Genomic DNA, 26,185 nt, shown 5'->3' on the forward strand with positions numbered 1-26,185 from the left:
ACAGTGTTATTTTCTGCAGGCATTTCATATGAAATAGCGCTTCACTGGCGCGATTTTTACAAAATTACGAAGTGTACGAATACTTTATGGACTCACTGTAGTTCCATAGGCATTTTTTCGTTTTGCTAAACTGCACCTTCGAAAGACAAACATCATCTGAATATTTTATTGACGTTTTTCCAAAGACACGTCACAGATATATCCACGTGGTGAGTCCACAGCAGTACAATCAGCATGCATCCACGATACACAAAGGTTACACCGATACCAAAGTTTCAGTGTTTGACTCAAGTAGGCGTATTACCCAAAGTATATATAGGGAAAAGTAGCGCAGTCTTCGCTAAACGAAGAGGAAAAAATGTGTGGTGGGCGGAACCTCGCTGTGACGTAAGCGAGAGTAAGGATCAGAGAGAAAGCAGACGACATCTCTTGTTGACAGCGCGCGCTTTTCGTAGTGATGCTCTGAAAACAGTGCTATTTTCGACAGTGCTAGTTTTTGTGCTTTTCTTTTGTGGTTTTCAAGGTAATGGGAATGAGAGTCAGAAATTTTGCGAGAATGCTGTATACGTGTGACTGTGTGTGAAAATGCCATCTACTTGTGCCATTGCGACTTGTCCGAACAATGCTAAGAAAACTAAAGATATAAGCTATTTTTGTTTTCCTAAAGATCCTATTATTTGCCGGGAGTGGATAGGAAAGTGTAAGAGGCAGGACAGCGTAAATCCGAAGACTTCTAGGGTGTGTTCAGTTCACTTCAAAGATAGTGACTATGTAAGGAATTTGAAATCGGAATTATTAAATTTAAGTGGGCGACCTCAGCTTAAAAAAGATGTTGTGCCAAGCTTGAACATTCCGCTGAGTGTATCAGCATCATGTTGTGCCAAAAGTGTATGTAATTGTATGAAAAGTGACCGTGGTGTTCGAGTTCAGAATAGAGGAATTCGTAAGCGTGCTCTTGCAAACCTTGAAAGCATCTCACCACGTAAGAAATTCAAATGTTCTCCTGTAAAATCTAATTCCGTTTCGACATCATCCTCAAATGAAATCTGTGATAACCCTGTAACAGATTTGCCAGATAAGTTAAGAGAGGCACAGAAACAGATTGAAATCCTTCAAACTCAACTGCGAGTAAGAAATACTACAGTGACAAGGTTAAAACAACAATGTAACCGTATTCGAAATCAAGTACAACCTTTAAGACAGAGTGTGAATTTGTTGAAGAAAGAGTTGATTAGAGTGGACAATCAGAAAAAGTCCTGCATTGAAAACAAAACTGTCGCAATGCTTGAACACTATTTCACACCTAATCAAATACAGTGTTTTTTAAAGCGAAAACGTAGGCCGAAAAACTGGTCGAAGCGTGACGTTTTGAATGCATTAGCTCTTCGATCTGTTTCTCGAAAAGCGTACAGGTATGTCAAAAACAAAATGAAAATACCTCTTCCCAGCATGTCTACCTTAAGAAACTGGACTAGACAATTTCAATGCAGACCTGGCCTACTGCATGCTGTAATTGATATTATGAGGAGCTATGGACAATCATTGCATCTACGACAAAAATGTTGTGTTTTGTCATTTGATGAAATGAATGTTTATTCAAAGATTGCCTACGATGAGGAGAGTGATTCCATCATGGGGCCATTCAAGAATGCACAGGTAAACATTTATTTTCAATAACCTATGAATAGGCTAACTTAAAAAAAAAAATGTCTGTACCCTGTTCTTCACGTTCATTTAAAGCGAGAGTTTAAATACCTTCATGTAAGGATATAACATCTCTCTCATTACAAGTATCACTTTGCGGATTTGTTTACTTAGAATTAGTTACTCACGATACGGGACGAGACGAGATGAGAAATAAGATTTCTTCGTATGTTCTAGTAAAATTTTTAGACTCCATTAATTCATTAATTCTCATTAATTAATGTAAGAATTCCTCATTAATTCTTACATTAATATGAACATACATATGTTAATTAACGTCTGAGGGAGATAACGTTACGTTACGGAAACTTGCGAATTATTTTGACTTTAATAAAAAAGTAGGCCTACATACTCTGGTCAGAAAAATATTAATTATTTAAATTCTTAGAGTCTCGTCTAGTTTCGCAAAACCATGTAAAAATTTATGCTTTATTATTTTCTTAATTCCATCTAGAAATTATCAGAATACACCTACGTCACTAAAGATTCATGAAGAGAGTGATATAACAGACAAACCATATTATGTAGTGACTTGTGAATCCTTAAACGTTGATAAATTCTCTTCATTATGTTCATTCAATTAATTTATCAATTTATAGTTTTTATACTATAAATATGTAACATTAAAATAGTGTTTGAGATCTAAGACTTGGCTGAATTAGTGTTGTTTACGAAACACCAGAAATTTCTCGCCTCCTCTCGATTCCAGCCTCAGAAAAGAAACGATAATTGTCACGTTTCTCGTCTCACTTCGAATTTAAAAAGCCAACTTTCATTTCGACTTTTCTCGTTTACAAGACGGGACGAGAAATTTCTCGTCTCGTGGCAACACTATTTAGAATACCAAATTAATTTATAAAACAAATCCGCCATCAAGGCTAACTTTCATATTTGTATGGTTAATCATACTGTTGAGAATTTTCAAAGGAGCACTTAAAATATGCAAGTGTGATGGCTCTTTACTGTACAGCTGATTCTCAACATTATGCAAACAGAAAACTTGTAAAACTTATTTTTTGAGTCCAGTAAAACTAGTTTCGATAAAAATCGAAATTCCAACAATAAGTAAACATTTCATATTGGAAACAATTAACAATGAGATATGGAAAGGAACTTTGAAAGGAAATTGACTAAGATGTACCAACGTGAAGATACCATCTGAACATTCTGTAGGGTTCGAAGCTAGGATCTCACAACTGGGAGCCTCATTTCAGATTATCCCAGGAGGGAGCAAGATTTTTCAGTTTCGCCTTTTTTTTTATTAGTATATTAATATACAATTTATTAGAAACCATGTGGGTTCCTTAAACTCATGGAGAGAGGACAATTGCTCTCCCTGCCCTCGCCAAATGACTCACCTAATCCCAACAGCAAAGTGGGAACCCCAACTGCTTATCTACTCCTCAAGTTTGGGAATTAAGTTTTTCCTTGCAGGAATTTCTGGACTTTTATAAAACTAAATAAAGTTACTATACTCTTTCTTCCTTTAATTTAAAAATATACCCCTGGCTTGGTAAAATTTCTAATTCTGTCCCTGAATAAAACCCTATTAAAAAGATAATAAAATTTTACTCCATCTCATCCCAACATTCTTGCCCTCTAATGTTCCTTCTTTAGTATTATCTTTGACTTCTATTTTTGTTTGATTGCAAGGTATGGCTACCAGATCTGATAAACTTCATACTTATAAATTTCCTTTCACGTCCCTTTTTATTAGAACACAATCGAAATAATAAATTCATAAAGCCTTTTTAAAAGAAAATCTGAAATATCTAAAACTTGAGATATTATTGGTTTATTATTTTAGAACCATTGCTTTTCTTCCAGGTGATTCTAGCTCGTGGACTATTTTCTCAATGGAAGCAAATTATATATTATGACTTTGATGCCCAGATGCCAAAAGAAACTTTATATAGTGCAATCTTAGCACTTCAAGAAGCTGAATATAGCGTTGTGGCTTGTGTGTCCGATTTAGGTGGAGGTAATATTAAAGTTTGGAAGGAGCTGAATGTAAATTACTCAAACCCTTGTTTTGCAAATCCAATCGACTCATCGAGCAATATTTGGGTTTTTGCTGATGTACCACATCTTTTAAAATTATTAAGGAACCACTTCGTTGATAAAGGATTTGTCTTGTCATCCGACACTGTCATAAAGAAAGCAGTCATTCAATCTATTTTGGATAAAAATGACAACGAACTGCTCTTGCCTCTTTCTATATCAGACTTGCACATTTTAGTTACTGGACGTGAAAGACAACGAGTCTTTTATGCTGCTCAGTTGTTTTCTAGGAAAACAAGTGCAGCCATAGAATATTTTTTACCTGAGGAGAAAGAAGCTGCTGACTTTTTCAAACTTACCAATGATTGGTTTGATGTCATGAACTCGCACGTTAAACAGAATTCCATCGATAAATTGAAAAGTGCTTTCGGTGTACACAGTGGCGGCGGTTGGACGTTAAAAGTGGGGGGGGGGGCAAGACATGATCGCAATATTTGTATATCAATGTTAGTTTTCCTGGTTTCTTCTAACATTTTGTTTGACGAAAGGTTGTATAACTATTAGGACACTCTCTTTTTCAGTTAAAATCCCGTATATCGTGTTTCATATTTTTAAAAGTAAATTGGCAAGAGCAACGCAAGTAGATACTAGCCCTTTTTACTCTTAAACAACGAAGGTGTAAGAAGAGATTTGATTCCTTGCTCAAGAACATTTTAAAATTCTGTCTGGAAAATTGTGTGATCAGATTAGGGGCCTATTTAATAACAAATTTGCAAAACAAATAAACAGAAAAAATAATATTAATCGAATAGTAATGAAAAATGAGGCTTGTTTTGCAAAAGTTACATTGAAACCGGGGATTAATGGACAACTTATATTTTTAATTCCACACATGCTATTAAATGTATGTTATTACTCTTAGAAAGATAGTAAATACTAGAAGTATATGCTGCGACATTTAAAGAAGTACTTTTGCAGCTTCCCGAAGCATGTTCGTTGCATGTACAGTTTTCATTTTCTTGCAATACGTAGGTCTACATCAAAACTCAACAATACTTAGAACACTCCAGTTATACAAAATAATCCTAAAATATAGAATTATGTTGAATTCACTAACTTTAATTGTATATACAAAATTGTATATATACACCCCTAAACTCGTAAATTATACTGCAAACATTGCCGCGCTTTTGACGTGGGAAACCCGGGTTCGATTCCTGGCGGGAGCTCATGTGGTTCGTATTCCACGTTAATCACTAGATCCTCGTCTCATATAGCCTCGCTGCTGAACGGGATGTTAAACTAAAAAAAAAATCAAATCATAATATTCCTTAGTATTAGTAAGATGAAAAGACATTTTAGGAACTTTCGATTTTTGTGCAATTAAAGAATAACTTGTGATTTACAGGTTGTGAAGGACTTCTTTTTTGTACGAAATGTTGTCGTAATTTGTACCAAAGCGGCTGACTAACATATTGAGCTCTTGTAAGAAGAATGAAAATGCACTCGAATTATGGCGCTCCAATAGGTTAATTTTTGAGACATTTTTCGTGGTAATTAAAACGCAATTCCTGTAGCTTTCTTAACTGAATCGGAAGATAACCAATACATACTCACGGGACGGCAAATATTTTATGGCACAATTGTTATTCTATGAACCATTAATACATACAAAAACTTAATATTTCCAAATGAAACTATATACATTAATGGGTCATTTCAAAAAAGTGGGAGGGCAACTGCCCCCCTTTGCCCCCCCTAATCGCCAGTAGTAATGGCCCCACTCTACCGCACTCTCGATTATCCAATTTGGGTCCCCATGGACCATAGTGAATGAATCAGGGATGCTTTGGCCCGGGATTACGTCACCTATTGAAATTTTGCTTATGCTTATTCAGGGGCCATGCACGATGGTACGAATGAGTCAGAGGTACCTTGGCCATGCTATGACGTCATTGAATTAGGAGTATTGGATCAGTGGTCATGATGATTCTTTAAAATTACTAAAAATATGGTTTTGATGATTCATTACGTTATGAAATAGTACAGGTTTACGAATGCTTTTGTTCCCTTTTATGGCATAAAATTTGGAGATTGTTATATCTTTGAGATGGACTAACACTTGTGCAAATGAAATCTTTAGTTTTACGTCCCACGATTATGCCGGTTAGGCTAAAGGCCCATACAGCAGAGGTGAACGCTCTACCACTGAGCCACCACACCTCTACTGGTATGAATGAATTAGAGGTAGTTGGTTCGAGCTAATATATTCGTTTGACGTCACTGAACTGGGATTTTTAGCTTGGAGCTTATGATGGCTTGTTTCGTTCCCTTTTATGGGTATAAAATTACCAAAACAAGGTTTGATCTTTTTATTGATGATCTTTACAGTATGAATTAGTAGACCCCCAGTAATAGTATAAATTAGTATTAGTATTAATATGAAACTCGAAAACTTTGGAGTTCCTCCGTAGCTAACCGGTTAGCGTGTGCGTCTTTAACGTGGGAGACCAGGGTTCGATTCCCGGAAGAAGCTCATGCGGTTCGGATTGTTATCCCTTTGATGATATGGACTAACACTGGTGCAAATGGAATCTTTAGTTTTACGTCACACGATTAGGCTAAAGGAGACGGAGACGATAAGAAATGAATGAAAATGTGGGAGAAAATGTAGCATAATGTTGTCCACCACAAAACTATTTCGTGGAGTTTGAACCAGGGACCACATACAGCAGAGGTGAACGCTCTACCATTGAGCCACCACCTCCCTTACTGGTGCGAATGAAGTAGAGGTATTTGGTTTGAGGTAATGTGATTGTTTGACGTCGGGGTAACCCTATTTCACTTTTGGGACCCTCCACACATGGACCATAGCGAATGAGTTAGAGATGTTTTGGCCTGGGATTGCATTACCTATTGAAATTTTGCTTATGTTTACTCAAGGGCAGGGATTACTCAGGACACATAAGATCACATTGATTTACATCAGGAATTGGGGGGGAGGGGAGTATCGCACCTCGTACTCTTTGATGATTATAAAAATATTAAAATTTGGACGTTTTTTAACTTATCCTATTATCTTTCACGAGACATTTTCGTTGTATAATAGAGTACAATGATTTACTTTTGGGAGTTATCGTTTCCTTTGGAGCCTTATTACGTTATATGGAGGCATACTTAAAATTATTTCCTTAAATTTGATAAGTACTTTGTGATCCATTTTGTTCCGCTTCAGGGGTGAACATGGATACCTTGCAATCGTCCCGAGTTCAATTCTTGGTGTTAGTTTAGGGAATGTTGAATTTAATGTTTCCGCGAAAACGATGGTAATGAGAAATGGTGGAAAACATGAACTTCCTTGACTGAGGATTGAAGCAGGGACCTCACACACTAGAGACAAGAGCTAAGCGACCGTACACGTGTGTTGATTACTATGCAATGGTCCCGAGTTTGATTCTTGATGCTGACGTTAGAAAATTTTAACGCCCCCTTGAAACGATGATGAGAAATGATGAAATGAGAAAACATCATAAACTTACTTGCTTGCGGATTGAAGCAGAGACCTCACACGTCAGACATAAGAGCTGAGTCACCATGCCCCATTGAGAAGTTTTTAATTTTCTGTGCGAGCAATTTCACGTATGAAAAGAACATGGACAGATTATGTTACATTACTACACATTTCTGCTCGTTGTTAGAAGTTTGTTATTGTGAAATTGCAGAATCTGCTTATACTACATCAGCATTTTTTTCTCAGCTGACGGACTTTTAAAGCTCAACTTTAGATTCATGTCAAAGACAGTTTCGTAACATCGATGAGTGTTACATTTTTCAATCAAGTTTAAGGTAAATGAATCACATTTTAGATGTGTTAATTTGAATGTCGTAAGAAACTAACGAGTCAACGGTATGATGTCATGATCAAAATTGCGATACTAGATGTCGTAACGATTGATGTGTAAGGAGAAAAAGGTACCTCTGACTCATTCGTACCATCGTGCATGGCCCCTGAATAAGCATAAGCAAAATTTCAATAGGTGACGTAATCCCGGGCCAAAGCATCCCGGATTCATTCACTATGGTCCATGGGGACCCAAATTGGATAATCGAGAGTGCGGTAGAGCGGGGCCATTACTACTTCGCCGCCCATGGGTGTACATTTCGAATTGCAAAAAAATGTTATTAACGCAATGAAAGATACGATTAGTTCCCTTCGTGTATGTGGTCACACGAACCTGCTGCCATTTCAACAAGGAATCATACAGTCATCGAATGCACTTCTTGGTCTGTATGATGAGATGAAAAAGAAGTACAATACAAATTTTCTTTTGACAGCCAAATTAAACCAAGATGTTTTGGAACATTTCTTTTCCAGGCTTCGTGGCATGGGAGGGTTTTATGACCACCCATTGCCAACAGAATTTAAAAATAGGGTACGCCTCTTATTTCTTGGAGTAAATGTAAATAATTTACCCTTAAAAGTTCCAACAAAAGATCAATGTAGCGAGGCTTCAATAAACGACCAATGTGCCGAGAGATTGAATGAGAATACTGTCATTGAACAAGATGGTAATAGTATTGTAAGTAGAGTACTCTCGAACTTCATAAGCGAAAGTCCAAGGTTAAGTGAATATAATTCAGCTGAAATTCAGTTTCCGAGACTTGATTCATGTGACACAGAAATGATGGATTGTTCACATGAAGGCCCATATTATTTAGCAGGATATTTAGCATACAAATGTCGCAATATTGACTCAAGTCTAGGAAGTCGAACTGATCAGTTACATCCTGTTAGTAAAAGTGACAGGAGCTGGATTGATTTAGTATCACGTGGTGGTTTGTATAAACCAAATGAAGTATTTTATAAAATAGTTAGAAAGATGGAAATGGCATTCAAACAGTTTACAGTTTACAACCCAAACAGTTTACACAAGGGTAATAGTATACATGAGAACCCCCTGATCTGCGTTTTTTCTGTGTTCTATTACCACTTCTACATGAAATACCATAAATTTTCTACGTAATGCAATAGTAAGAAGTATCCATGTCCACAAAATCATCAACTGGGAGTATAAAATCTTAGTTTGCTGTGTAAATAGTCCAAAACAGTGTATTTTCGTGTGCGTACAGAAAAATAGTGCTTCTTCTTGTGTACGCAAAACAGTGTTATTTCCTTTGCATCCAAAACAGTGTTTATTTCCTCGTACAATCAATAAGAGATTTTTTTTTCTGTCCTGTGAACACCTTGTGAACAATCTACACATAGTTTTAACTAGGGATGGCCAATTCCGGAATTTTTACTTTCCGGAAACCGGAAAGTAAAATCGGAAAATTCCGGAATTCGGAAAAATTCCGGAATTCAGAAAAATTCTGGATTTCGGAAAAATTCCGGAATGCGGAAAAAATCCGGAATTCGGAAAAATTCCGGGATTCGGAAAAATTACGGGATTCGGAAAAAATCGGGAATTCGGAAAAATTCCGGATTTCGGAAAAATTCCGGAATTCAGAAAAATTCCGGAATTCGGAAAAATTATTTTTTCTTTTTGTAATCCTAAGAATTTTGTTCAAATGCAAACGAACACATTTCCTTTCTGTAATCCTAAGAATGTATGATGCAAGTTAAGCTGAAACTTACATCCTAAAGTATACACTACTCAATCTTCCCATGGCTAATGAGATGTAGTCCAAAAGTACGATGTACTCCTAATATTTAATTTTTGTTTTACTGTGATATTGTCCAGAGGTAAGACATATACCACACTGAGATAAACAACTTGACATAATGAAGATGTTATCATACGTAGTTTTCCAGAAAATCGTGAGAAACGAATTTTTATGAAGTTAAAATATGCGTCGCTTGTTGCCAGTCTGATGCAATTGATAACTTTTATGCTTTAATAGTCTTATTATTATTATTATTATTATTATTGTTATTATTATTATTATTATTATTATTATTATTATTATTATTATTATTATTATTATTATTATTATTAATCGTTTATGTACTGTAAAAGAAAAATATGAACCGTTAAGTAGTAGATTTTATCTGTTGTTTTTTGATATCTTCTAACAGTAATAACAAACTGCTTGTAAATACGCAATGATTATCAAGGACAATGGCATATTAATATAAGGACTACTCTGCAGACTAGCAATAAACAATAGTTGCAAAAAAAAATAAATAAATAAATAATAAAAAGTAACTAACTTGGCCATGTCAGAATGTTCGCGAGAATATAGGGACGCATTGAGACTCTAGCAAAGAGCGTTGTATTATTATTACTCAAAGGGCCGTACGATGGAGGCATTAACGCTAATGTTAATGGCACTAATGAGCACTTACTTGCTCTAACGGTTAACCTCATTTTTGAGATGATTCTTAGAAGTGGGCGTGTTGGCATGCAGTTAGAAGACTTATATCCATTATTTAAAAAGCACACGTTATCTGTGGAGTACTAACGATTTGCGTCACTATCGAACACTAACATAGCACTAGCGACGTTTAAAGTTGAAATTGGAGTCTGACATAAGTGGCTTGTCAACTACACGGACATTATATTTTCCTTGAATGCGAGAATTTTGCGCCCGGGAAATTTGCGCCCTACCACAAAAATAGGAAAAAATGCGCTCGCAATATATTTGCACTGGGATGTTTGCGCCCTACCCCCCAAAAAGGGGAAAATGCACCGGCTATATATTTGCACTGGGATGTTAGCGCCCTACAATTCAACTTATTTTTGTATTGTGTAAAGTAACTTCCACTCACACTTAAACTAGGCTTGCCTCTCATCGTCTCAGTGAGTTACTCCATCCGTTATAATATTCTGAACAAATGAAAAAAAAAAATACAATTTTAGTTCACTAAAGGGCAATCCATACAAATACAATTTTTCATTATACTACAAAATTTACAATAAAAGTATAAATGACTGATATATAATTATTTATTAATATAATCAAAGAGTATAATTTAATCTACAAAAGGCTGTTTGGTTCTACCCAGATATCTCTGTTCACAATCCTTGCGAGTTGTTTGGCTTTTTAGGACACAAAATATAGAAAAGAAAATGTAAAGTGAATGTAAAATCAGTTCAGTAATATTATCAAGAAAACTATGTACAGTGTGTTTACTTGCTGGAATTACACTTCAAACACACAATTGCGTTCAGTCGTTCTTTCAGAAAAAATGTTCCGGGGGCACACTTAGTATTCCGGAGGGGGTCACTGCTGGTACTATTCTATTTATTATTATATTATAGACGTATTATTTTGGTCTTCTCCGACGGGGCACTCTGAGAGCTCTGGGGAGGCCAGTGTTCCCCCAAAATCATCTCTGGAAGAAGCAGTGATTGCGTTGATCCGTTGTGCTCTTTTGGCTTATATTGAAGTTTATTCTCCCCTTATATAGCCACAATGAAAATAAATCACAAATGGCATGGTTGTGGGGGGAGGATTGTTTATGCTGTAATGTCAGCCCCTCCGAGCACATGCGTAAGCTCCAATAGGTTCTTTTATTTCGCAGGGCTCAAACTTTCCGGTGGAGGTACATCGCAGGTGCAATTTTCCCTGTTCTTGAGGTAGGGCGCAAATTTCCCAGATGCAAAATTCTCGACACCGTTCGAATGACCTCGGAAGACTATATCTTTTTCAATACTTTTTTATATTTTTTTACTCGAGATTTCTTCATAGCTTCTTATTAAAATACTTACTAATATATCCTCATTTTATTGTCCTAACCAATCAATATGGGTATGTTGTCAGTAAAATATTTAGATTGATCGAGCCCCTGGTGTGTAACCATAGTATTTCATATCATCCCTCCATTAGAAATCTTGGCTAAACGAACCAATATATGTTGCCAATAAAATAGTTTAGAATGATTGAGCCCCTGGAAATAACCACAGTATTTCGTGACAGACCCCCCCCCTTCCTATTACCATATTCTAGCTACGTGCCTGACTCAGCTAATTCTCTACATTCTTTACCAAGCACACATTTTCTAAAGCGGAAAATGCTCTCTAAATATCTAAGCTCATTATTTTCAGCAGATGCACAAATTGGGTAACATTCTATCTACATGAATGTTATATATATGTCGATTACTGGAAACCGCTTCTCGCTATCTATTACCATATTTACTATATAATGATTAACGTTAAAACCGGAAATGGTTGATTTGTACCGCTTCCGATTTGAATATTACATTCATCAGGGAACTCGATTCTTAACTATTGACTCTGCTATCCTGGCCAAAATTGATGGTAATCCATCAGATAGTTCTTGAGACTGTTTGTTTCACTGACGGACAGAATGAATATATGGCTATAGAGTTTTCATAAACTAAATTCGTTAATGAGTGATGATGGAACAAATATAAGAAAGGGAACCAAGAGTAGGCCTACCACCGGAAAAAGTTTCGAACACAAAATTAGCCATCGAAAACCCACATGTCCTGGGTTAGAATACCATAGATGAAAACTCTACCACTGAGTCATCAATCACCCGCTTATTAGTTTTATTAATTATTATATTAATATAAATTAATGAATGCCTGCTTATGTTAATTATTGAACAATTACATTGTATACTTCGTAAAGTCAAAAATTGTAAATTTGTATTTACTGTACATACAGTGAGCGCAGAAAGTGTTCGTACACCTATGCTGTTGAAACGAGAATGCCTGCGAAAAAGAAACAGAAAATTTAAGAAGTGTAATAACACACACAATATGAATAATGAAAACTAAGCTTTATGAATATATCAATAAAGAACCACAAAGACAAGTTTAATGGTCAGAAAGTAAATAAATTCCGTAGAAAGTGTATAGAGTAGACGCAAAAAGAGATCGTACATCTGACGTACGAATACGAAACAAAGATACCACAACTGGGGTTCACTAGTATTCACCTGAGTATACACCTCTGTATAGCATGACGAATAACAGAATGAGTTTAGTTGTGAATAGGAGTGAAAAAACTGCACGGTGGGCTGTCAAAATGGGAAGCAACCGAACAGAAACAAATGAGGAAACAAGAAAAGTAATTATTAAATTGCATAAGAAAGGTAAGTCTTTGAGAAAGATAGCAAACCTTGCAGACAGGCCTCGTTCAACAGTACAAACAATAATTGCGATGTATAATGTTTCTATCACTGTGCGAAAAAAAAAAAAAAACCTGGAAGACCAAGAGTGTTGAGTGAACAAGATAAACGTTACATTATTAGGTAAAGAAAAAAGGTTCCAAAAAATAGTGATGTGCAATTGGCAACGGATCTGGAAACACGCGGTGTTAAAGTATCAGCCAGTACAGTGCGGAATATTTGCAGGGTATCATGGTCGGATAGCCAGGAAAATGTTATGGGTGAACAAGACAAATCGTATAAAGAGACTAAAGTTTGAAAAAGAGTATAAAGATAAGGGATCAGGCTTCTTTCTGGAATAGGATCATATTTTCGGACGAAAGTAAATTTAATCTTATCGAATCCAATGGGAGGCGTATGGTATGGCGCAAGGTAAATACATTGATGAATCCTCAAAATCTCGTCCCTAAAGTAAGACACGGAGGAGGGTCCGTGCTCGTCTGGGGTTGTATGAGTGCCTCAGGAGTGGGTCGTCTCCACTTTATCGATGGAGTGATGATCCACAAAGTGTATATTAACATATTAAAGGAAAATCTCCATACTAGTGCGCAGAAAACAATTTATTGTTCAGCAAGGCAACACTCCAAACATACAGCGGAAAATACTCGATTGTGGCTACTCTATAATACCTTGAAACAGCTTCGCACACCTCCCCAATCCTCAGACATGAACCCCATAGAACATCTATGGTCTGTTCTGGAGACAAGAATCAGAAGGCACAGCTTCTCTACTAAAGAAGGCCTGAGAAAAGCTATTCAAGAAGAATGGGACATAATCAGTCCCGAAGCTACAGAACTACGAACTACTACAGGTGAAATCAATGACACGAAGACTACAGAAAATCATTAACGCACAGGGTAATCCCACAAAATATTAAATAACGTAATATACTTTATAAGCATTAATTCAAGCAGAAGTGTACGGTGACTTTTTGCGTTTACAAAAAAGGAATTCTCTCTTTTCTTCTGAACAAAACAGTGATTGTCTTTGTTTGGCCTTTCTCTTGTATATAGAAATAAAATGTATGAATGTGTAGTCTTAATTCTGGTTATATATATATTTTCCACCTCCCGTTCTCATGCTAGCTGTTTCCAATATAAAGTATGCACGGTGTACGAACACTTTCTGCGCTCACTGTAGGTATGTTGACAATAAGCGAATGTTATTAGAATATTTGTTGAGATTTCTTTTCCTTCACTGCGATTCGCCTGGTTAAAAAGTAATTTGCAGTGCTTTGGAGCAGCTGCAGGTGGGAACGCGATAATGTTTGAGACATACCGGCGACTTTTTTGTGTGTGAAAATAAGACCTTCCTCATAAAGCAGTAAATAACTGCAGTAGCAATTGTCTACGTAAGTGATAAAGACATATCCAACTACAAGAAACTAATACAGTATATATATTCATTATTGTGTTTCTCTTTTAACAGCTACTAGCTAGGGATGGCCAATTCCAGTATTTTTACTTTTCGGAATCCGGAAAGTAAAATCGGAAAAATTCCGAATTTTTTCTAAATTCCGGATTTTTTCCGAATGTCGGAATTTTTCCGAATTCCGGAATTTTTCCGAATTCCGGATTTTTCTGAATTCCGGAATTTTTCCGAAATCCGGAATTTTTCTGAATTTCGGATTTTTTCCGAAATCCGGAATTTTTCCGAATTCCGGAATTTTTCCGAATTCCGGAAAGTAAATTTTCCGATTCCGGAAAACAAAATTTCCGGAATCCGGATTCCGGAATATTTTGGCCATCCCTAGTTTTAACGAAAGAACTTGTATCTTAGTATCCGTCAACTGAGATGCAAGGTAAGTTTGCCTTCTTAGTAATGTTTATCATTTGTTTATTTAATTTGCAAGGCTAATTTATTTTCAATATATTGAAGATAGTCTTTTCTCAATCATTTAATGAAATATAAAAATGGCTACAACGAATATATGTTTTAAATTTAAAATCTAAAAAACTGTAATAGCAGAAGGAAGCAAAGCAAGCACAAAGCAGGAGTATCACGAGCGGAGCCAGTACTCTTGTATACGTCATCACGAAGGGTGGCGGGAACTCACGAAGCGCAGATTAACACCCCCTGGTATTACCTACCTTACGTCTAGCGTCTTTTATAATTTTTGGCTGGAGAAGTATTCCAAAAGTTTGTTGGGAATGGTGATCACCATGATAGTAAACCGATCACGTTGATCGGCATTCCCAACATTGTGCCATTTTGAAAATTGAGCTGTTTATACAGTAAAACGTAGTTTTTTTTTTTTTTTTTTAATATAACTATGTGTCGTGCATTAGACGTAAATATAACTATTTACGATTCTTAGTAACTTCAAGAGCTTACAACTTAAAATTGTACTTACCGTGAGTTGAAATATGCAGATCCTTATAAGAAAATCAACAAAAACAAGTTTCAGCACGCTGTAGACTTCAATCTACTCTGACAACTTCCGCGACAACACACAAGAAACCTTGCTATAAGAGGCAGATGGCAGCGCTAGTTTGACTTCTCCTCGGGTTACGCAAGAGGGCAAAGTGGGCTGATCACTATTCCCAACTGATCGTCATTCCCTTCCTCTTCCATACGTGTCTTTTCTTTTTTTTTTTTTTTTTTTTTCGTTTCTTTCCACTTTCGTCATTTAACCCTGCAATACGCGCGTGGATTTTTGTGACGTGGATAGTCGCGCGGGCTACCACTGTAGCCCATTTGTTTTTGTTTTATTATGTTGCCTAGTTTGTTAATATTTATATCTTTCTTGTAGAAAATTGTATTTATAAACTGTTTTAAGGCTTTTATACACAATTTGAGAAATATGTTTATTTTGAAAGCTATGTATATACAAATAAGACCAACACCATTCATTGTTTCAAAAGCGATACACGAATAAGACTGTAAAAGTTATTTTTATTTAGCAAAAAATGGACCAATCTGGCGCACTTTAAACTTTCCTTCATGGTAAACATGTATGTTAGAATTCTTTAAAAATTAAGTATAATTTTTGAAAAAACATTTCAAACCTTAGAAATAAACGTATTATGCATAAAACATATACTTTTTGAGCATAATGATTTTCTGGTATCAAAGTTTGATTACGATTTTGCATAATCATACATGTGCTATTTACACACATATATTTTTCTTTTTATGTTTCCCTATTCATGTTCCTCTAAGCATGTTCTGCACACACGTGATGAGTGGTCAATGCAGTTTCCTTCAAGCATTGACTACTCATCAAAAGCGTCAAAATGTCAATAAGAGAACGTACAGTCTCGTCTGTAAGTTTTGCATGACGGTTAAGTACAAATCTCAATCTAACACTGTCAATGTAAATATTGGTAATAAGTCTCAAACTGTTTGCATCTAAAAGTACTTCTAGATATTCAAATGCACTTCTAGGCTGCGACAACACAGACCTAGCCTCACCTTTAGGTCCTGGAAAACGAAGCACAATATTATGAGCATGAGTGCGAATACAGAATCTGTATTACAAGTAGGAGTGTTTTTTTTTTTTATTTGAAATTGTCCTTTGGTACATAATAACTTATTTCACAACTGTCTTTACTACTGTTATCAACAGGTATCAGTGATTCCTGCAGCCCGGAGTTCTCAGTCACATCTTCTGAATTTTCACTATTTCTGTGTCCGAAAAATGCATTTCTGCGCTCTCAAAATGTTCACTATCGCCATCTAGAAAACATTCCTAATCAGAATTGGCATTTTGCAAACTCATTGACCATGTGATTAACACTCAAACTATAATGAAAAAAAAGTTTGACGGTTTGGAACATTCGTGACAGCAATAGGCGCGCGGGCTACAGATGTAGCCCATGAAACTTTCAAGCAGAATAACAATGAGCTCCTTTCGATTTTACGCTCGACTACACACTAAACACGCAGAATGATGGTTGATAGAAAGGTACACAGACATCCTTTGAGTAAGCATCTCGAATTACTTTGCGGCAAGGAAAACAAAAACTCTGGGCTACAATAGTAGCCCGCGCGCGTATTGGAAGGTCCGTCTCTCTTAGCCTAGATGCATAATCACGGGACGTTAAACTAAAAAGTTGTAACCGCACGTTGATTGGTGGTCAAAATTAAAAAAAAAAAAAAAAAAAAGATGTATGTACACAAGGAGAGCTTTAGATTAGGCTCGATTTTGAACAGTAGGGTGGGTGCGCCATATATGGAATACGTTCCTAATATGAAATACCAGTCTATTTTGTCTGTTATGTGCTGCCACCGAATAGACTTTACGTAAACTTGTGCACTGTGTCAGCCTCCGTCTGCGCATGAGTGGTTTGCTGCCGAACGATAACGTAACATTTCCTTTCGTTGCAGAATAGTTTTTTGAAGAACTTGAGTTTTTCGGACGAACATTTCCAGGCTGCTGAATAGACGCAAAGAGGCATATATTATTGTTGAGTTTGTGATATTTAGATTACATATATAGTGTACCATAAGGGCATAAAGATTCAGTACACAGAGAATCACGTAAGCGTATGTAGGAAGGTAACTATCCAAAATGGCGATTTTCCTAATATGGAATACCAGCAGGATCCTAATATGGAATATTCCTAAATAGGTTCATACGTATGTGAACTAGAAGTGAAGAAGAATAACTGAATTGTAAGTTATATTAGACCTGACATTGTTTTAGACCGAGCGTCAGGGAAGTCTCCTAGTCGAAACGTTTCGCATTTGTGTTGTCTGTCTACAGGGTGTCCATAAAGTCTGGATACATGGGGAAAAGCACAATTTAGTCAATTTAATTGTAATGAATAATATTTTCTACATTATTTCCGTGCTGTTCAATGCATAATTTGGTGCGCTTTGCAAGATTAAGGTGAAGTCGATGGAATAGGTCTGAATTGCCGTCGATTTCAGCACACCGATTGGTAATGCGTTCTGTCAGGTGTTTTAAATTTCTAATCTTCACCGAATAAACTTTCTCTTTCAGCATATCCCAGAAAAAGAAAACAAGTGGAGAAAGGTCTGGCGAACGAGGGGACCACTTCACACACGACCTCTTCTCCCAATCCAGTGAGGGAAATTGTCATTCAACCAATCTCTAACAACTGCAGCAAAATGGGCAGGGGCCCCATCCTGCTGAAACTAGTCTGGAAGTCCCTCACTCAAACGCTCAATTTGAGACATCAGTTTGGCTCTCATCATGTTTAGATAATTCACACTAGTTATATGTTCATCAAAGAAGAAAGGTCCTAGCACGGAACGGGGTTTGTCCAACATACTGCCTGTTTCTTTAAACTTGGTGATTAATTTCCCGACGGCAGTAAAACAAATAGGTTGACAATGAGAGTGTCGAAGGTTAAATTCTTGCTCATTTTTGCGATACGATCATCCTTTTCGTCCACTTAAGAGTACCAACTCGACTCGTTCTTCTTTAGTCAGTCATCTGGACTTCAATCTGGAAAAATAAAAACAAATTACTAGAATTCCCTATTTGCCCAGACTTTATGGACACCCTGTATATGGGTATCTGTTTGTGTGTGTCTGTTTCTCGAGATAACTCCTGCTCACATCAACCAATTCGAATAAAACTCTCACAGATTAATTATTTGTTCAAATGTCTCAACTGCCGTGTCGTATACAGTGTTAAGTGAATACAGCACGACAGTACCGATTGAAGTAGTGAGTCCGCTACCACAACTACAGCCGCAGCATCGCAGCACACATAGTCGAAAGCAAGATGTTCAAAAGTACATACGAGTACTCCGCAAAAAAACGATTTAGAAACTGCCTCTGCTTCATCACAACGGGCCTTTACCTCATCATTGCAAGTAATGAAAAAGATGTTTAGCTTTCTAAGCCCCACCCAACAAAATCCAATCGAAACAGCCAAAGAAAAGGACTTCACACTACTGCAAATTAAATAGTTAATCCGAAGAATCAGTGAGTGACTTGAACGAAAGTAGTGACAGTTTAAGTGATCCTACTGATGATGTTGACGATGATGAGGAAAGCGGACATTGTGGTAAATTGTAGTCGCTCAGTGCAGGGGAGGAAGATTGGTTAAAATGCCCAGTTTATAAAAGGTAATCCCACGAAATGTCTCCCGTGAAAGGTGGAGAAAAATATGTGTGTGGCCATTGTTCTGCTAAGTAAAATTGGTATCAAAATTTAGACGCCATAAGAAACGCTAATCCAGTATGTTTGAACTTTCTCTTTTATATAGTTTTTTTTTTTTTTTTACTTTATTTGTCGCACGTAGTTTGATTCCCGTTCTATTATTTTTATTATTGGTTGTAGCAAGTAAACATACTTATTCCAAGTTAAAAGATATTATAGCTACTCCTAATTTACAAACATAGACCTAATAATGAAGAAGTCAAGTCAAGTTCGATAATTATCTTTGTACTACGTAAAATTCTGGTATTTCTGCTGTTTTATATTTTATTTATCTTAAGAATGCTATGTAATTTTATGTGCACTTCTCTTATAGACCTACCAAATATGATATATAGGCTACAATGCCTGCAACGCGACATTTGGATAATTCGATCATGGGCACGATCCCTGCTCAGACCACCCATCCTGTGTGAAGTTTTTGTGGTTTTCCTCAGTCCTATCAGGCGTATGTCGGGATGGTTCTTTCCCTGAGGTCAGGATCGAGTCCTTTCCAATTCGTAGACTTATCTTAAGGTCCGATGTGATCTTGGAGTTGGGCCTTTGCTCCTTTTCTTGAACTAATAAATAAATTTATTTCTTAAATAAGCAAATAAATTGCTCGAATGCATTGCCCATGCTCGAATTATCCAAATGTCGCATTGTAGGCAGATGCGCATATTTTGTTCTAGTATTCCATTTTAAGAACAGGTAGTGTTCCATATTAGGAGCGGGGTGTGCCTAATATGGGAAATTGAGTTTCTTTCAATTTTGTAATATTGTAAAAAATCAATAATGTGGAACAAACTTTAATACCTGTATTTTGTTTTACAAAGGTACCACAAGTATTATGATGTATAATATTTTCATTCTGGAATACACTTTTCTGAGAAATAAAGAAGAAACAAAAAGTATTCCATATTCGGTACCTTTACCCTAATATTCAGAGTGAATGGTTCGGGTGCAACAAATAATATATTTGATTTTAAAGCAATATAAATCCTATTTACTTTCACGCTTCCCAACTATCACTTCTGTATTTTATTAAAATGAATTAAGAATAAAACGATGGATTGAACTTTCTCTCATTTAAAAATAATGCACGATAACCTTCGTAAAAGTTGGTCGATTTTGACACAAAAGATATATGTTTATTCGGGCTTTCATATTAATGATTGGCATTAAAGTCAATCAAAAATGAGAATTTGTTTTATTTCTATTCGTCACTATAATTTTAAAACAGTATGTTTCACTATTACTTCCGTAAGACTAAATTGATTTGAGTGGAATATGGTGTCTGAGAATTCACAATCATCTGCATTGCTGGTAGTTGTAATGAATCAATGATGAAGAAGTGAATTCCGCCCCTTCCTCGATTTTTACTAACATATATTCTGTGAGATTTTAGTAAACACTTTGATTTTTATAAAATATAATGTGTTTCATTCGAGATAGTTTGTTATTGAAATTAATGAGAGAAGATACGCAGTTTCCTTTGCTTCTACAATGCACAGCGTCACACACATTTGCATACAAAATAATAATTGAAACTTTTGTACACTGCAACATGTAGAAAGATTATTCACGTAAATGAAACTAAATTTTAATATTTCATAGTGGCGTGCGTGACATTTCACATAATCTTCATAGTGGGATTTGGAGCTTAAACATCCCGTTTGAGGAAGAGACTCTGGAAAAATAAAAAATAAAAAAATACCATATTACAATACCTTTGTTTCATATTTTATAACATAAATGCATTCAAAATTTGAGGTCGCTTGGTTAATTTTTCTCATAGGTTACTCTCGTTTGATATGAGAGCAATTTTGGAGTATTATTTCTAACAAGTAACGCATCATACTTCTAATAATTCATTTATATTGACCAAAAATAAATAATTCACCATACGCATAACACACAACGAAGTAAGTTATTAGCACAATAAATTAATTGAGTATTTTAGTTGTCACTTTGCAACTAACACAAAATGCACTTTCTTTGATTTCAGACTCGAAATGAGTGATACGCTACTATTCGAAATCTTAACTGAGGAAAAGAAGAAATTTCTTTTAAAAGAGCATGGAGAGGATCCGGACCAAGTGGAAAAGGATCTGGCATACATCAGAAAATGGTTGAAGAAGCAACCACACTTACCCTCGAATATAGGTATGAATAAAATACTATTACATTAATGTATATCTATTAAAGGCTAATGTTGTTCAATTTTCACATAATTTGGTCTCATTATTAATTACAAGTGCAAGAATGAGAAGAAAGAAATGCTTTAATGTTTAATTCCAGGTTTATTTATTTTTATTTTTTTTTTAAATCGAAAATTCTTAAGAACATTGAAAACAAATAACCTATCTGGATACAAGTGAGCTAATGTTTCTAAGCAAAATCTCTGACAGACTACACTGTTAATAATGGAAAATCATTATTACACTTCGTCGCATGAGAAAAAGAGGAACGTAACTCCAAAAATGCGATTTTCGTTTTCTTCATGTGTGTCAGCATAGTCGTTTTTGGAATTCCAAGTTCACAGGATCTTTCCCACAATTATTATTATTATTGGGGGGGGGGAAGATCTCATCACAAAAACCCGCCACTGCTACACATGTTTCTTGTTGTGTTGATGGTCGATTTCTTTTTATTCATAATAAATACACATGTTTTCTTATACACATGTGTGATAATATACACATGCGTATATTGTGTGTATTCATAATAAATACACATAATATTCATACACATGTTCTCTTCTTATTGATAATAAATCGAGTTTAGAGAAGTTTCTCTTGTCATCGCTGTGTCGTGCGCTTCGGCGGAGCTTCTTTATTGAATGTGTTGCAAAGCCCCGTTGTTCATCTTTCATGATTTTCCCGCTGTATGGATGTTCATTAGCCCATGCACTTACCAGAACACATTCTTCCACACTGTGGATACTTGTGTCAGCCATATGAAAATAAATTGGAGAATAAATACGAGGACTGATCAACAAAGGCTGAGACTGATTATTGTACCGCAGTTTCCTTTGTTGCCGAAACCCGGCACGTTTGATAGTTGAAAGAGTTATGTTTCATGTATACTCTCACTAGGTGGCAGCATTGTCGTATCGGTAGGTTGGGAGTAATCAGCTGTGATTTAGACACTGCTTCTATTTCGCCTCACCATGTGCTGTATATAAGTATACAATGGAGGTTATACGAGAACAACAGTATGGAGCAATAAGTTTTGTTTTCACCTGAACCATACAGCCTCTGAAACATACGAAAAGCTCAAGCAAGCTTACGGTGAATGTGTATTACCTCGAGCAACATTATTTCGGTGGTTCAAAGAATTCAAAGAAGGACGAGTTTCATGCGTTAAGATCCTTTGTGTTACTTAGTGATACTTTGCCATATTTTCCTGAGAAAGTGAAGTACGCCACATAAGTAAAAGCACATATAAGAAATGTGAATGATTCTAAAATGATTCTAAAATCCGATGCCACGAGAACTTCTTCGGTAGTCTTAGACAAAGCACTTGCTAAAATATCGAAACAAATAGTTGTGTTTACAGTGTGTGGATTGATAAGTAAATAGCATATTATAACATTATCTTAAAAATAGAATTTTCTGAGAATTTCTTCACTGCTAGCAACACTGTAAGCGCCAAACTGCACAAGATGATGTGTGTCGCATATCTGTACATTATAGTAAGAAAAGAATGAAACACAGCTAATTTAAATTTCAACATCATCGGCAGTAAGTATATGGAGTTTGGCTACGGGTATTTAATTTGAAGTACTCACCAACTACCTCTATAAAAATTGTTGAGGAAATAACACAGGATTCTGAAACTTGGATATTTGGATAGGGCACATACTAGTTCCTAAGTGAAGTCTTGACCCGACTACGGTAGGTCCCATAGTTTTGGAATTATGGATCTTTAAGGTTCATTTTTCATGTTTTCGGCAGCCTATAACTCTGAAAGGAAGCATTTGTGCACCCAGGCTGGTCTATACTTTTTGTCTTATCTTGCTGTCAGGAATCACCTCCCAAACATTGTCGGTGTTGTTTTGAAACACCTTGTATTTCCATCTTCAGCACATGCCATAATCTGGTGAATATCATTCAGCTTCAGGCCCTGGTTGCTATCTTTGATTTTCCTTATAGCGTATTCGAGAACAAAATTGAATAGTAATGAGAACGGTGCACCTCCTTGTTTCAGCCATTCTCGACATGAAAGCTCGTGGACAAGAATTTTCTCTCTCGGACTTTAGTTCGGGATTCATTTAAACATATCTTAATCATATCTTAATTATCTAACTAGATTCTATAAGAATGTTTTATTCTAAATTCTGTAAGAATATTGTATAATGTTTTCCTATTAACCGAGTCATACATAAATAATTGATGAACTAGATTATTGTATTCCTATTTCTTTCTAGTATTTGTCGAATTGTAAATACCTGGTCTATAGCTGATCGATTTGCCCTAAATCCGCAGAGATAACCTAAAATAATTTAATCTGCCAATGGGCTAAATCTTGCTGGCGGACCTCCTCTTGTCGTCTGTACTCGACTATTTATTCAGTACATTCACAGCTAGCTTCTATATCTTGAGGTCTTTTCCTCGATTCGCAACGTGAAGACGCGCCTGCCGTGGTGACCAAAATCCACAACAAAATTCAATATACATTCACAAGAAATATGTTTTTTGTTGAAAGTAAATAAAGAAATCGAAAAATAAAACAATTTTTATTGGAAAACAGATATTGAATTACGAACGAAAACAATTATTTAATATAGCTGAATGTTTATATAGGTGAAAAGACCTGTTTTCTAATAAGAATGATGTAATGAAAAATAAATTATTCAACGTTATCATGAAAGAAAAGTTTTTTTCCCTTTAGATAACATTGCATTGAGAATAGCAATTGTAACTCATTTTGAGGTTTCATTGTTCACTGCTATTAGTTTAAAATTTTTTTAAAAAATGACGTAATGGAAAGATGCAATTTACAATTAAAAAAAAAATAATGTTGTTTGTGCTATTGCTGCTAATGATAATGGTCATGGCGATGATTTTCGGGAATACGTTCTTCTTTTGTTTTCTTCCTCTTCACACTAATGGTTATCATTTTATGTCTTTAGAGATGGTGAGATTATAGTATACGTCATTCTTTGGTCCTCTAAAATGAAGGAAAGAAGACGAGAAATTAAAATTTATTTTATCTATATTATCACGGATCATAATAATCATAATAATAACAATAAAATAAAATAAAAATATTAAAAGCTGTAATAGATTAGATATTAGAAGTCCATCATTGGCAGTTAAGCAGTGTTGCCAATTTTGGGGAAAAGTCGCTAAATCTAGGGGATTCGCCTTTCAGGATAGCGACAAAAAATAATTTTTCCGATTAGCGACTTTTTTGGTGATTTTGGAATGACGATTTGGCGACTTACCTACAAATCTAGTGACTTGTGTGCTGCGAGCAACTTGTCCTAAAATAAGCACTATTAACTCCAATCAGTTCAGATATATGTATATTCCTTTTGCTTATTTGAATCAGTGCAGGTGTTCACGAGCTGGGAAGTGCATAACATTTATCTATATATTCCCACTTTGATTGCTGTTATCTCTAACCTCCCCATGGGGACCAATCCCAGCTTTTAATGTCCTTTAGTTTACAGAGCTTCCTTTAGAGGCATAAATAATACATTGCCGATAGCAAACAGATTATCTGTAGAAGCGAGAGTCGAAGTGAAGTGTGTAAGATTTTTTCCTAGACCTTTAATTTTATTCGTTTCTCTAACTTCATTTTTGATTTCGCTGAAGCAAAATTGATCATAAAGTTAAAAATGCCAGTAAAGTGAAATAATTATTAGTTATATATGTCTTTCATATATGTTCTTGTAGCGCAGATAGTACTATGGTTTGCATTGATCACGTATCTTATACACACACACACATTATATATATATATGAAAGAGATAAATTCCACCAAAATTTTTTAGCGACTTTTCACCCAAAATTGGAGTGTTTTCATTTCCTATTTAGCGACTTTTTGTATTTAATATTAACTTGTTGGCAACACTGCAGTTAAGTATAGATGAGAATATTCGATCAGAATCGTTTAATGCTTTTCCTGCTGCTCTAAAACATGAATAAAGATACGAATAATGATCGCAGAAAAGTGGTTTTGAACTTTGAATTTACTTACTATCAAAACAATAATTAAAGAGGAATATATAAAATTTGTACGACAGTGTAGTAGAAGAAAGCCATTATTATAATTTAATCAAAAACTTCGTCTGATTATCTCCTCATATAAGATTTATTACTTTTCTTTGTTTTCTGTGCACGTTTCCTCTTCCTACATTTTTCTTGTTCTTCTTGTTTATATTAATTTACGAATGATTGAAGACGAAACGATGAGCACTTCTTCTGTTCCTTCACTGATATCCAGATTCTAACACTGCGTTGAGTTTATTTTTAGCTTCTTCTTTGTTAGATGCTCTTCGTTTCTCCCATCTATTGATGAGAGGGTTGGTAACAGTTGATTATCAATGATGAAGTTATTAAGAACGATTGCTCCAGATTTTGATAATTACCTTCATATAGTTTTAGCACTTGTTTTACTAGAAGCATGACTCAACGAGATAATCTTTCTAGAAAACTTTCAATACCATGTGTAAATTGATACAGAGATCCAATATAAACATTCCCAGTTCCAGAAGTAGCTTGTTTTTGATAATAATATAAATATGGATTATTGATTTTATTTTTCTTGTCGCACTTGCCGGAAAGTAGATTGACGCACACAATTTCGAACGTAAAGGGCAACGGAGAATCAATACTGTCTTACCCCATGCCGTAAACGTCGCCAATACCTAGTGGCCCACTTGCCGGTAAATGCCGATCGTCGATATAGCGACACGTCGAAGGATTGCCGCTAGTGTGCAAAGGGCGGTAGGGCTTCGTTGAGTCGAAATATATATCTAGAATCGGAGTGTTGAAGTTATCACCGCGTAGCAGCGAGGACTTCATTTCGGTCCGCGCTCTTTCGATTCGTAGCGGAGAATCGTGAAGAGAGAAACACAAACTATCACCAGGCATGTACATACGGTTACTATTATTATATATTATTTTTCCCTAGTGTAATGTTCCTAAAATGAGCTCTGTGGATTAAAAGTAACCCTTGCCTCTACATTATGAAGTGAAAAATCTTGACATGA

The 26,185-nt window shown here is 35.7% G+C and overlaps 2 protein-coding genes across 3 annotated transcripts in view; one reads left to right on the plus strand and one right to left on the minus strand.

Moving 5' to 3' along the window:
* The window catches only part of LOC145693302 (alpha-tocopherol transfer protein-like), a 373,161-nt gene extending 357,824 nt beyond the window's left edge, over window positions 1-15,337 (minus strand). Inside the window, exon 1 of one of the 2 annotated variants that reach the window (XM_081769164.1) lies at window positions 15,200-15,337. The gene's annotated coding sequence lies outside the window, so the exon portion shown is untranslated. The remainder of the gene's footprint in view (window positions 1-15,199) is intronic. The other variant, XM_081769163.1, reaches the window with a different exon arrangement.
* LOC145693301 (retinol-binding protein pinta-like) overlaps window positions 1-26,185 on the plus strand; it is a 159,827-nt gene that overhangs the window by 91,165 nt on the left and 42,477 nt on the right. The window contains exon 2 of the mRNA XM_081769160.1: window positions 20,969-21,126. Within this exon, the coding sequence (XP_081625286.1) occupies window positions 20,976-21,126 (151 nt within the window). The 5' untranslated portion in view covers window positions 20,969-20,975. The remainder of the gene's footprint in view (window positions 1-20,968; window positions 21,127-26,185) is intronic.

This window comes from Thermobia domestica, chromosome 8 (genome assembly GCF_964235325.1).
Source record: "Thermobia domestica chromosome 8, izTheDome1.hap1.1, whole genome shotgun sequence".
NCBI lineage: Eukaryota > Metazoa > Arthropoda > Insecta > Zygentoma > Lepismatidae > Thermobia > Thermobia domestica.